Raw genomic sequence first — 13304 nt, 5'->3', positions numbered from 1 at the left:
ATCAACAGTACAAGGCAGCTACATGGTTCAGGCTAGAAATACTAAAGTAAAGGACGAAGGAAAATACTGAGAGAGCTTTAATCTTACTAGTTATTTTTCTTGTGATGGTATCTTGGTTTAGCTGGTAGAATGGATCTAGAAATTGTGGTAAAATTCTGTTGGCACTTGCTATCTGTTTGAAGCTTGCTGCTCCCGCTTTTACTTCGTAGTTCACAAAAACACTTCCAGGCCTAAACAGATACAAGAACGAGAGAAGCACCAGAATTAAATATCCTTGAAAACTAGAGGGGTTTCTATGTTGTGGTGACCCATCTTGCATGGCTAGGAAGGCTTCACAGGGCTCACCTGTGAAGGCTCCTGTTGTGACTCAAGACTTGCTCTGGTAAACAAGCAGGTTGTGCTATAGCTCTTCCCAAAGTAAGAACACCTTTATGTGACATCTCCTTCATCTGCTGTCTATTTCTAGTAAAATTCCCTTAGAAAACCTAAAATACAGCTGCATTTAAATATGTGTGGACTTTATATCTCTTTTATCCAGACCCAATGTTATATCCAGAGTCAATGTACTAATTAGTCTTCCTGATGACCTGGGAGATGATGTTAGGTTTAATCGCATCCTTTTCCCCTTTTGGGTGCAATTCAGTCTTTCCCACAAAAGGCTCAGATCCAGATGGCGAATGATTATGTTTCTTGGACTTTTGCACAGTAGTGAACTTTACCCGCAATCCTATTTCCCTGTTAATAGCTGGGCTTCCCTTTGCAGCTATTATACTGTTACTCAGTTTGTATATACTGGGCATGGGCTCTAGCCAGAGTAGTCTAGTAGACTACTCTGTCTACATTCTAGTAGAATGTAGTCTTTGCTGACCCGTGTCTCCTTGAGACTGGACAAAAAGATTGGTGTCTTCCAGGAAAAAATGAATTTGTTTACTTACATGAAACCAGTTACTGTTGCTGATACGAAGCCTGGTAAACATCTGTAGCTAGCGTTAAACTGTAAACAAAAACATATTACATGACATAAGACCTCTGTATATTACTCTAGCGTGCTTAAAATAGGAAACTCTCAATTCAACACTGATATGAGTAAGGGCATGTGGCATAGCTGATAGACCAGGACTCGTGCTCTCCCCACTGTCACGGGATAAATTTGTGTTGATTGCTTCATTCTATGTGTGCTCATGTGGATTTAAGCTGGGACCAATAATGTGATTTTTTTCTTTCATACTTTTGATGCAAAAGGTTCCTAAATACTTCCCTCTTGGCCAGCATATTAAAATGAATGGGAATATTGTCATTGCCTTTCAACGGAGATGAGCCACTTCGTGGCTACCACTGCTGCATGCTTTGCAGCTCCCCAACAGAGACAGTGACAGTGCACCCTATTTCCCCAACACTTAGGTTAAATGTGATCTTTCTTAGAGGGCTTTCTATCTTCAGAGATGGAAAAATGAAGTCATTACCGCTGTTTCAAGGTCATATTTGTATTTTTTGTATAAATCAGAAGAAGAATTGCTGAGATCACCACAAAACTCTTTGTCGAGTCTGACTGACATTTCCATTACAATGGGCTCTCCCATACCACATGATTCTGTAAGGAAAAACATAAAAATAAATGTAAAAATAATCAAAAGCAATGCTTACAAAGTGATTTCTTAGCTCTTTCTAACTTAATCATAGAATCTTACAATCGTGTAGTGGTTGGGTTGGAAGGCATCTTCAAAGGTCTTCTAGTCCAGCCCACCTGCCGTGAGCAGGAACATCCAAACTGACCTTGAGCACTTCCAATGGTGGGGCTTCTCTGGCAATCTTCTCTGGGCAATCTGTTCCAGTGTCTCACCACCCTCACAGTAAAGAATTTCTTCTTTATGTCCAATCTAAATCTACCCCCGTTCAGTTTAAAGCTATTGGCCTTGTCCTGTCACTACAGGCTCTGGTAATAGAGTCTTTCTCCATCTTTCTTACAAGCCCCCTTTAAGTACTGAAAGGTTGCAATAAGGTTTCCCCAGAGCTTTCTCTTCTCCAGGCTGAACAACCCCAACTCTCTCATCCTGTCCTCATAGCAGAGGTGCTCCAGCCCTCTGATCATCTTCATGGCCCTCCGCTGGACCCACTCCAACATTTCCATGTCCTGCTTATGTTGGGGGCCCCAGAGCTGGATGCAGCTTTGCAGGTGGGGTCTCACCAGAGTGGAGTAGAGGGGCAGAATCCCCTCCCTCGCCCTGCTGGCCACTCTGCTTTTGATGCAGCCCAGGAGGAGACTGGCTGTCTGGGCTGCAAGCGCACATTGTCGGCTCGGGTCCAGTTTTCATCCACCAGTATCTCCAAGTTGTTCTCAACAGGGCTGCTCTCAATCTCTTCATCCTCCAGCCTGTGTTGATAGCGGAGATTGCCCTGACCCAGGTGTAGGACCTTGCACTTGGCGTCATTGAACTTCTTGAGGTTCACCCAGGCCCACTCCTCGAGTGGTCAGAGTTCCTCTGGATGACAACCCTTCCCTCTAGTCAATCAAGTACACCATTCAGCCTGGTGTCATCTGCAAACTTGCTGAGGATTCACTCAATCCCACTGTCTATGTTATTGATGAAGATATTAAATAGTACAGATCCTTAAGGACACCACTTGTTATGGGTTTCCACTTGGACTTTGAGACATTGACTATAACTCTTTGGATGTGGTCATTCAACCAGTTCGTTATCTGTCTAACAGTCCATCTGTCAAACCTGTATCTCTCCAATTTAGCAGCAAGAATGTTGTGGGGGATCATGTCAAAGGCCTTACAGAAGTCTAGGTAGAGGACAACTGTAGCTCTTCCCTTGTCTACTAATGCAGTCACTCCATCCCATAGGACCACTAGACTAGTGCGGCACAATTTGCCCTTGGTGAAGCCATCCTCATCCTAAATCAAAATCTTACAACTTGCCAAGATTCATCTGTATAGTAGGAAAGCTGGGGTTCCCCTAATTTTCTGTAACTAATTTAGTTGCCTGGCGTCTGCTAGACATCTAGACTCCCTCTCCAGTTAATACAAAGCTGTAGACACCTTCAAAAGGTGATACATTCAGAAGGTGATAGACAGCTTCCCTACAATGGTTAAATTGCTACATTGCTCCAGTTATAGAGAGTTTGGATGAATAACTTAGATCAGATTCTTAACTTTCACATAGTGAAAGTTACACGGGATGAATGTCCACCTATATTTTACTGAAAAGAATGGAAAAATCCTCAATGACTTTGGGAGGGTAATATTCTGGATGAAGACCTATCAATGGCCACAGAAGGATATAAAATGCTTAGAGAGATACAGGAAATTTCCAAGATGGGTTCATTTAAGGAAATGTCCATACCATGCAGTGGAGGAGCATTGTACCCAGTGCCCTGGACTTCTAAGAAGTGGGGGACTTCCACACGGAAGTGATACTAGCTCTAGTCCTGCAATAGTATAGCAACGATGGTATGGGGCTGCCCTGTGATAAAAGCATTGCCTCTAAGCAGCGTTGATTAGAATAGGCATGCTGACAGCACTGGACTTCCAGCCCTAGAGCTGCCTCTGGGGGTCTCTACCTGCTGCTCCATCACAAGAGGCAGAGCCTCGTGGGGGTTTGTCTCGGAATGCAGAAACCCCACTGCTGCCAAGCCTAAATGTCCAGTCATCAGTCAGATTCCTAAAAAGTCACAGGCACCTTGTCACAAGAGTCGTGAAATACAACCAAATAAAAGATACATGCTGGTGGTTTTTGTTCCTTCTCTTCTCTTGAGCACTATGGCATACTTTGATCACATCTGTAAGTTCCTCTGCTGAAAATCTGACGAGACGAAACTTTCTTTGCTTAGCGAAAGCTGAAAGTCCCAAAGAGGCATATCAGTGCCCCCAGAAGCTGGGGCTCCAGCATGGCACTAAATATCTGCAAGTACTTGGGTCAAGGTGGACCCACATCACAAAGAGAGGAGCTCTAGACCATCTCTACAGACTTTCCACATTCATAGGCAATGTGGTAGCCAGCTCAATCCTGACGTGTTGCTTTATCACACCTTTAACACTGTTCTGTCTTCTAACCAGTATATGAGTTGTACAATGATGAAGTTCAGCGCTGTTTCTCCTTACCGGCAGTCTGAGGCTTGCAGTAAGTCCCGTTGAGAGGCATGTCCCTCATGTAGCTGCAGGTCAGGTTGGATGCTAGGCTGGCAGAAGGGCAGGTCAGGTTGGGTGCTAGGCTGGCAGAAGGGCAGGTCAGGTTGGGTGCTAGGCTGGCAGAAGGGCAGGTCAGGTTGGGTGCTAGGCTGGCAGAAGGGCAGGTTATCAAGTCACCGCACACCGCTCTTGGCCAGGCATATCCACTTTCACAAGAACAACAGCTGCTGTTCTCACCACTGGGCAGACAGACTAGTGTCAGACAGACAGAGAAATACGATGAGAATGGCAAACGGGGCATAACGTATTGCGTGATATATATTTACCCTGCTGTATCTTTATGCCAGTGATCTCAACTAAATGTTGCTCTTCTTCTGAGTTCACTTGGATGATGCGAATGTGATGATCTGATGCCTTCCAAATATTACTATACTAATTATAAATAACTAAGCAGAAATGGGAACCAGACTGGTACTAGCATAAGTCTGATCAATTACTTTTAAATAATTGAACGGAGACGTGAAGCCTGATCCTAAAACTTTACCTGGCATACTGGCCAGGGTCCTGTGACGGTTTTGAGACTGGATATTTCTATATTGCCTAGGCCGAAAGCAAAAGTGTAGGCTTTTAAAGATTGTAAGAGCATGTAATGGCCATTCAAAGTCTCAGTGGATAGTGAGGTGCTGTGTCATTCTGACTGTACCCGGACAGGTGCTGCATGAAAGAAGGTGACATTATCACAAAGTGCTTTCAAGGCGTACGTTCTCTCTAATAAAAAACACCCCAAAACTCTTCACTGTAAGTTTTTCTGCTTTTAACGTACCATTGGCAACGTAAGATATTAACAAAGTGATTTTCACACATTGCATGTGACCCTGAAGGCCTTTAAAAGATCCATTTGCATGTTGTTTTGAGAACTGATGAACATTTCCTTTCACCGCTTTATGGACCAGCGATAAGAAGGCACCAAATCTCCTCCTCTACTGTTGTAAATGCTTGGTGTGTTTCTATATCCTCCGCTGTGTTAGTTACTTGGATGTGATGTTGCACAACCACAACTCAGGTTGTCACAACCTGTCTGACATCTTGCCCTGCAAGAATACATTTCGTGAGTTATACCAGGAAAAGACGGCATCTCACGCAGGCTGTCTCTGTCAGGGTCGGAGTACAGCCTCTTACAGCGGTTTACGTTCCAAATCCAAGTGGAGGGAAGTAAACAGTCTGATAACCGCTGTCACAGCTTCCTGAAACTTGAAAGTAACTCAGACTGCTTGTTAGTAAAACTGGAGCAAAATCCTTTGGCTCAGGCTTCCTCTGGCTTTGTCCCTTCCTTAGGAAAAGAAAAGCGTTCAGGGCTTGTTCCTACTGCCAACATTACATAAAGAGGAGCCGTGGGATGCAGATAACAAAACATGCTGTTGCGTGCTACAGCTTCGGTCTTGTCGGGTCTTTCAGCAGGCAGCACAGGCAGTTCAGTTTTGCTGATTTTTAAGCGTGATGGATGGTAAAACTGGGAGAGATCAAATACCGTCAAGAAAGCACATTGCCCAGAATATGAAAATAAGTAACCAACCCACCTGTTGTAACACTGATGTTTGAAACTTTCATTTCTACATTTGAAATATTTGTTGAAACTGAAAGACTAAGGTTTTTTAAACAGTCTTTGACAGGCTCCAGAGAAGATGAATCCATAAGGCTTACTTCAATGTCAACGGTGTACTCCACAGGGGTAAGGTCAAAAATAATCACTGAAAGAGAAATAGCGTGAGAATACAAAGCTGTGTGTGAGGATCAGTCATAAATGGAGGGCTTCCATTTCAGCATTTGGGCTCTGTTGATATTTAATTGTAGCTTAGTGTGGCTTTCTGCTTAGGAAATCTTCTTGATTCCTAGTCAGCAGACATTCTGCACGTGTTCTATCCGCTGCTTGTCTGACAAAAGCCAGATTTCTTTCGTCTCAGAGCAATAGGAAGCTGATGTAAATAGCATACTATATACAGAGAAAAGCTGTCTCATCCTTTCTTTCCTTTGACTCAGCAAGTGGACGGGTTATCGACCAGAGACTGAAGTCATACAGGATTATCTTGTGACCCCTGTCCCGCTAAGAGGCTCGCGTTTTTTTTCTACACCGTGTATTTCATCTTGCATAGAAGCTGTACTCATGTACGTCACACTCTGACCAGACAAATATTTCCCCCTCTTTTCTTTGTGCCTGTAATACTGTGCTGGTTTTGGCTGGGGTAGAGTTAAATTTCTTCACAGTAGTTTGTAGGGGGCTGTGTTTTAGATTTGTGATGAAAACAGTGTTGATAACACAACATTTTAGTTGCTGCTGAGCGGTGCTTACACAGCATGAAGGCTTCCTCTTTGTCCTGCTCTGTTCTCCCAGCGAGTAGGCTGGGGCTGCACAAGAAGATAGAAGGGGACACAGCCGGGAGAGCTGATCCCAGCTGACCAATATGATGTCACACACCATATGACCTGGAGTGTGACGTCCACCCCATATGACATCACGCTCAGCAGTAAAAGCTGGGAGAAGAAGAAGGAAGGGGAGGACATTTGGAGTTAGAGCATTTGTGTTCCCAAGCCACTGTTACACGTGATGGAGCCCTGCTGTCCTGGAGGTGGATGAGCACCTGCCTGATGATCAGAAGCGGTGAATGAATTCCTTGTTTTGCTTTACCAATTAAACTGTCTTTATCTCAACCCACGAGTTTTTCTCACTTTTACCCTTCTGATTCTGTCCCCTATCCCACTGGGGGAGGGCGAGCAAGTGGCTGGGAGGTGTTTAGCTGCTGTCTGGGGTTAAACCACAACAGCTACTGCCCCTTGATGATCACAGTTCAGTACCTCAAGAGATGCTGTCCCCAATAGTGATTTCACCCTTGGCTTACAAGAAACATGCTCTGTTACCATATGTTTGTGTACGTACTGTTTCGCTTCTGCCTTTGCATCTCTGACTGGAAGCTTTCCTCTCCTAGCGGACTGTCAAACTGTGGAAAAAAAAAGAATGAAGTACTGTGAAAAAAAAAAAAAAAGTGAATCTTTAGCTGCTGTTGTTGGCATGAAAGAATTAGCGAAGAAAATACCGACACAGATAATTTTTTTCCCCGCCACCGATCTTTGCCCCTCCTCACGCCCTTTTTCTTCTTTAAACAGAATATTTTTATCTTCCAAGCAGGGAAATGGAGGGATGTACTGAGTTTGCAGGTGTCTCTCTCTGCATATCTCTGCAAGGCAATTGTCTCAGCTTAGCAGAAATTCTTCATCTGAGCTGCAAACCGGCCATGGGGCTGATGCAGTGCTCTCAGTCCTGGGCCAGCTTTGGAAACTGTTGGGGGACCTGGCCACTCAGCCTTTGAATCCAGAAAGTGGGCTTATATTACCCTTTGCTTCCCTTTTTGCTCTGAGCTTCCAGCAAAGCCACCCTGAGTAGGAGTAGAAAAGGGATTGAAATGTCTTGGCTCCAGCTCAGGTGTCAGGTCAGCTATTTTGTGGGCCATCAGTAGCACGTATTTGACCGGGGCAGTGGTGGCACGATTTCAGTATGACTGGGTTCAGCCAAGTGTGATGCAGGCCATCTTATTTTTTTAATCATGCCCTAAAAATACATTGGCACCACAGTTAGCAAGAAAGGCTAAAGAACAAGCAAAGACGTAGGCAGGAAATTTGCAGCTTTGCCAGTTTCTTGAGTCCTACTGAAATCTTTATTTACAGAAAGGGTGAATAGCTTGGCAACTCTTAAGTCATCTCTTTACATAAAGGAACCATCTGGCGTGTGATTAGAGCTGGGCTTCGTATCGCAGCTGCGCTGGCAGTGAAGATCCCAAGGTGCATTGGCATTTTTGCACTGCTGTGGTAGGACCTTTCACCTCAGAGGTGAAAAAGTTAGCTTTTAGTTAGTTAGTTACAGAAAGCCCACTATGATCCACTTCTTCCCCCAGGTTTGGTCTCATTGGTTTTCTGTCTTAATCATTCTCCCAAACAACTACGGGTATTGCTACATCATTAAATACTTCACATATTTCACACCATTAAGTGATGACTCCTTTGCAGGATCAACCATGGAATGAATGGTGCTAAAAAATAAAGTGTTACTCTTTTCATGAAGATGTTTAAAAGTGCTGCGCTGGAGACAGTTTGGAAGAGCAAACAAGGTACTTGGTCACTATTAGACATATGCCAAAGGAGAGATGGGGCTGCTGGAACCAGCTATATCTTGGTTTGCCAAGACAGGGGCAGAAACAGCTTAAGGAGTTCCTGCTCTTCACCTCTCCTTGCCTGTTTTCAACCTGCTCAAAAAAGCCCATTGTGTTCTGGTCAGTCCATCAGAACTAAGGCCCCCTGTGGTGTTAGGGGCTGAATATAGATGTTGGAATCTGTTTTGGCTTGGTAGGGTTCACAGCATAGATGACAAAAGAAGTATTTTCTGGTCTAATAATAATTGTGGTAGACCAAGAGCTGGTAGATTTGTAGACTAGCTTTCTTTACCAGACTACATTAACCTCCATTTGGTCAATCCCTTTGTTTGTCTGTCCCTCTTTTCTCTTTTTGAGTTAGGCACTATTTGTGCAGAAACTGTCTGTTACCAAACCCATACACAGAACGAAGCACAAAACAGATTTCCATAATTCACACTATTGATGAAGCAAAAAAGGTTATTATTCAATTATTGAAAAAGTGAGAAACTGAAGTAAAGCCTGAGTCCAAGAGCAACATCTACACACAAGTCACTCAGGGGTGGCATTTTGGTCATGCATACTCATGTCGTACTGTCAAGAGAGCGGTGAGACTCCTGTCCCCTGCCTGTAAGCACCTCCGTGCCTGAGCTAGTTTTGTTGACTTATTTGGTTTCTCTCTCTCATAGGATGGGTGAATCCCACTCAGGAATAGTGCCCGCGTAACTGTTACCTGGACTTAGCTCCAGGGACAGCTACTTAAATCCCTTGCAGAACAACACAAGTGAGAAACCAGAAGTTTTACTTTGTTCCTTCTGGAGAGGCTTTAAGACTGGGAAGCAAGAAGAGCCCAGATCCTGGATTTCTCCATCTCTTTCAAACACTGGGGAGATTCTGGGTTCAGTTTCCTCACCTGATCTTATACTGACTGGTTTTGTGGACGTAAAGGAGAGCTATAGCAGCTGGGTGCTACAAGCAGAGACCAAATGAAAACCAATGGGGTTGGGAAAGGATACTCACTACGTATTGGATGAATGGACTGAAGTTTGAATCCTGTGATGTCTGGCAACATGCTGTGACCAGTAGAAATAGGCAGTGGAGTCCTGCATTAATTGGGGGTGGCATTTTGTCCAGGGACTTGCTGTACAGCCTGAGAAGAAAAAGAAGCAAAAGGATCAGGGAATTTTCAGCTGACTCACACAGTAGGAAATACCAGCACACTCTACAAAAACAGTATGTTCAGACTTTTTCAGCACACGCTGATTGTTCACTCCATCCAAGACAAAGCACGGAACAAGGTCTGTAATTATTCCTTTGCCACTGTCACCAGGCTGTTTCCCTCATATCTCCTTTTTTTCACGTCAGCTGTACCTACTCAAAACAGAGGGAGAAAGAAATGGCTTGGAGAAACTGGAGTCCTAAGCAGGTTCCTAACAGGGACAAGCGAGGTGCTAGAAATCCATCTGTCATGAGAAAAGCTGACTTTGGATCTTCAAACATTCCTCGCAGGGGTACTTGGGAAACGCACAGCCAGAACATGAGGGAAGAGTTAGAAATGTTGCTGTAAGTGGGGACCTGCCCCGTTGCAGCAGGGAGAGCTCTGCCACCAGCCATGTCCCGCTCTGGAGGGAGCTGTGGTAGAACCATGGGCTCAGCTGGAAATTTCCATATGTTTGTTACCACTTGGCTAACAAGGGAAACAATGAAGAGTGATATCTTCTGGGAAAAAATACCACTAAGTCTGAGATTTTAGCATACATCTCCGTTAATTGCACTGATGTTAACAAGTAAATAACTTCGAACAAAAGAATATTGACACAACGGAGTATAATGTGGTCCATGAAGTCAAAACCCACAACCATCTACCTTTTCCAGCTCATTAGTACCTAAGCTAATTTACTCATGCAGCAGATTGGATGACGAAACATAAAGGCAGAGGCAAAACATGCACGAACCCTTATCACGCACGAACCCTTATAGCAGGTCTGTATGTAGACCCATATATATACACATATGCATAAAATACACATATTCTATACAACCAGAGGGAACAGAGAAAGGGAGCCGAATTATTCCTAACAAAGCAGTTCCCTACTCCAGAATTAATAGCTAGTAGAGAGCTAGCGAAAAAGGCAGAACTCAAGCAGATTGTGAAAATCATTTTAAGAAAGGAAAGCACTGAGAAAAGACTTGAGAATAGCACTGAACGGTACCTGAGTGAATCACATCAGCTTGACTGAAATCATGAGCTTTTGTAAAATTATGATCTTTTTGTATTGAAAAGGCTGTTCATAGAAGCCCGCTAGGACCTCAGGCTTTGAAAGGCTGTGAATCACCAGGGGAAAGCAGAAAAATCAGCACCTCCTGAGATGATAACGAACGCTGGCAGTGGCTGCCTGTTGCCACCACATTGCGTATCAGAGCTGGTGCTCCCAAGGAGACAGGGTGTTTCACTGTGACTTTCCTGCTCAAAATAGCCCATGACAGAAAATTATAATACAGAATCATAGAATTGCCTAGGTTGGAAGGGACATTTCAGACCATTGAGTCCAACCATCAACATAACACTGACTAAACCCATCACTAACCTGTATCTCTAAGCACTAGGTCTACCCGTCTTTTAAATACCTCCAGGGTATGACCTGTGGTCTCACCTTTTGACAGCAATGAGTTTATAGCCAAGCAATATACTTGATGTCACCGACGTGGGTATCCAGCAGGGATTTATCAGGTTTTCTCAGCAAAGGTGGGTTTTAGAGAGATTCATCTCCAGAGAGACTTCACCTGGATACTGGCCTGGTTAAAAGATAAGAGACAAAAGCAGGAAGAAATTATTTACTTTTCCAATGGAGAGATCTCATCACCAGAGCTTCGCAGGCAAGTGCGTGTAAGCCTCTGTCTTACCTTCTGTTCTCAAGTGACGTGGAAAAGACAGTCATTAGTGATACAACACTGTGGAAAACTTTAAATGATTGAGACTAAGTCTGCCTATGAAGCTCTGCATAGAGATCTCAGGATACTGAGTGACTGGGTCATGAAATTAAAGAAATTCAGCAGTGATAAGTGTCAGGCAGAAAAAAATGATCTTGACATTATGTATTCTGTGATGGACTCTAAATTGACTGTTACCACTCAGAACTGAGGTCTGAGAAAATGTCAACAGAACTCTGAGGAGCAATTAAAATCAGAAGATTAATTTGAAGATATTCTAGGGTAACAACGGAGGGAAAAAAAACACCAGACCAGAAAACTGTGCTATCTAGACATTTGAGCTGACTCAGTATGGCTGCCGTTATACTCCTATGTAGGAATAGCTAGAAAGCAAGACATATCACTAATTCAGAATATCTTCCCACTGCACCGCAAAATCCACTTAAAAAGGCTTTTTTTTTTTATCCAATGGATAAATGGCTGGCAGAACTGAAAAGATAAGGTAAAATAAAATAAAAAAGGTACGGAAAAGCAATTGTTTCCTCAGTTTCCTAAGCATGTCCATAAGTATTCTACGTAAAAGCATTCTACTTAAAAGACTATTTTGCTATTTTGAAGACATCATCCACTTGTGACAGCCTCAAGACTTCCATGGATCTGGCTGATCCCAAGACCAGGATGGATCAAAATGGATCAAGAGGGAAGTATTGCCATGTTATAAGATGTGACATGAGTCCTTGAGATAGCGACATGACTTGACTTAATAATAGAACACTAACAAAACAAAGATTTCTGATAGTTTTGAATATGCGGCATATTCTCGCAGCACATGGTACAATAGCTTGGTCTGTACGAAGAACTTGTACTTCATTGATAACGGGTTGATAAAACAGATAGTAGGAAGGAAAAAAGGTCATTAAACAAAGTTTATGATGAGGACAAACAGCATCTGCTACAGTTTTGCACGTATCTTTTGCACTGTTCACAAACTTGCATCCATATTCAAATGTTGTGGGTCTGCCTTTATTTTCAAATACACCCTTTGTGCAACCTGTAGTCGAGACCAAATGCCCTGTTAATCATATACATAAGAAACCATATAGAGAGGACAACTCATGCAAACGAGAACCATGCTGCTATTCAGGCTTTAATAGCTAGTTAGAAGTCCAAAAATCCCCAACCGGTACCTAGCAAATCACAAAACTAGCAAATAAATATCAAATAGCAAGTGGGGAAAAATGTTAATGTTCTTCTCAAGTAGTGTGGCTGTTCCCTCCGTTCATTTAATGTCTCATTGAAAAAAGTGTTGCTGTAAATTTTTCAACGAGCAATTTCTCAAGTGCCTATCTACCTTCAGTTGGTAAAACAGAAGATATGTGGACACATTCATCGTTTCTCATACAAACTGTCTCCTAGGAGGCAATAAGCATCTTTGATATGTAAAGCCCCAGAGGGCTAAAGAAGCCCAGATTTGCTACAAAATCTCTTCTCCACAACATTCAGGCGGAAAACTGCTGTTTAAAATTAACTCTAAAGTGCAGAAATTCCTAGAGGTAAATAGAAAGGTCTCACTTTAACCCAGGACATAGGTGATTTACACGACCACTTTTTTAATTTTTCTGTAAGTTTCTCTGTTTCATAAATGTTGCAAAATAATTACACCCTCTGTTGTAAATCCACCCAGCATAATAGTTGTCTATTCTTATATTGTCTATTCTTATTATTGTCTATTCTTATATGTTTTAGAAAATAAAGACGACACCCAGAGATATAATATGGTTTACCTTCTCAGGTGATTCAAAGAGATCTTCTAATTAGATCCATCGTAAAGGTCCTCTGCTTTCTACTACAGCCCAGGCTGCTGTCTCAAAGGGAAACCAAGACGCAGGAACTTGTATAGCTAGCTGAACATGTTATTACTGCCCAGAAAACAAGTTGCCTCTAGTGCCTGCACTCAATTTTCAAGTGTGAGGCTGACCAGAGATGCCACTGCAGAAAACCCACAGGGCGCTTCAAGAGGAGATATTTCCTGATACCATTCATCAGGCAGTACTCATTATTTC

At 43.1% G+C, this 13304-nt stretch overlaps 1 protein-coding gene across 1 annotated transcript in view; it reads right to left on the bottom strand.

The window, feature by feature from the left end:
• Positions 1–13304, bottom strand: part of ADGRF5 (adhesion G protein-coupled receptor F5) — a 50521-nt gene that overhangs the window by 20098 nt on the left and 17119 nt on the right. The window contains exons 2-9 of the mRNA XM_063330610.1: positions 10965–11106; positions 9331–9460; positions 7065–7125; positions 5710–5880; positions 4106–4384; positions 1464–1591; positions 936–994; positions 88–230 (exon numbers count right to left, since the gene is read on the bottom strand). Coding sequence (XP_063186680.1) covers positions 88–230; positions 936–994; positions 1464–1591; positions 4106–4384; positions 5710–5880; positions 7065–7125; positions 9331–9435 — 946 coding nt within the window. The 5' untranslated portion in view covers positions 9436–9460; positions 10965–11106. The remainder of the gene's footprint in view (positions 1–87; positions 231–935; positions 995–1463; positions 1592–4105; positions 4385–5709; positions 5881–7064; positions 7126–9330; positions 9461–10964; positions 11107–13304) is intronic.

The sequence above is a fragment of the Chroicocephalus ridibundus genome, chromosome 3 (assembly GCF_963924245.1).
Source record: "Chroicocephalus ridibundus chromosome 3, bChrRid1.1, whole genome shotgun sequence".
In the NCBI taxonomy this organism is placed as follows: domain Eukaryota; kingdom Metazoa; phylum Chordata; class Aves; order Charadriiformes; family Laridae; genus Chroicocephalus; species Chroicocephalus ridibundus.
This window is presented reverse-complemented; position numbering and strand designations above follow the sequence as displayed.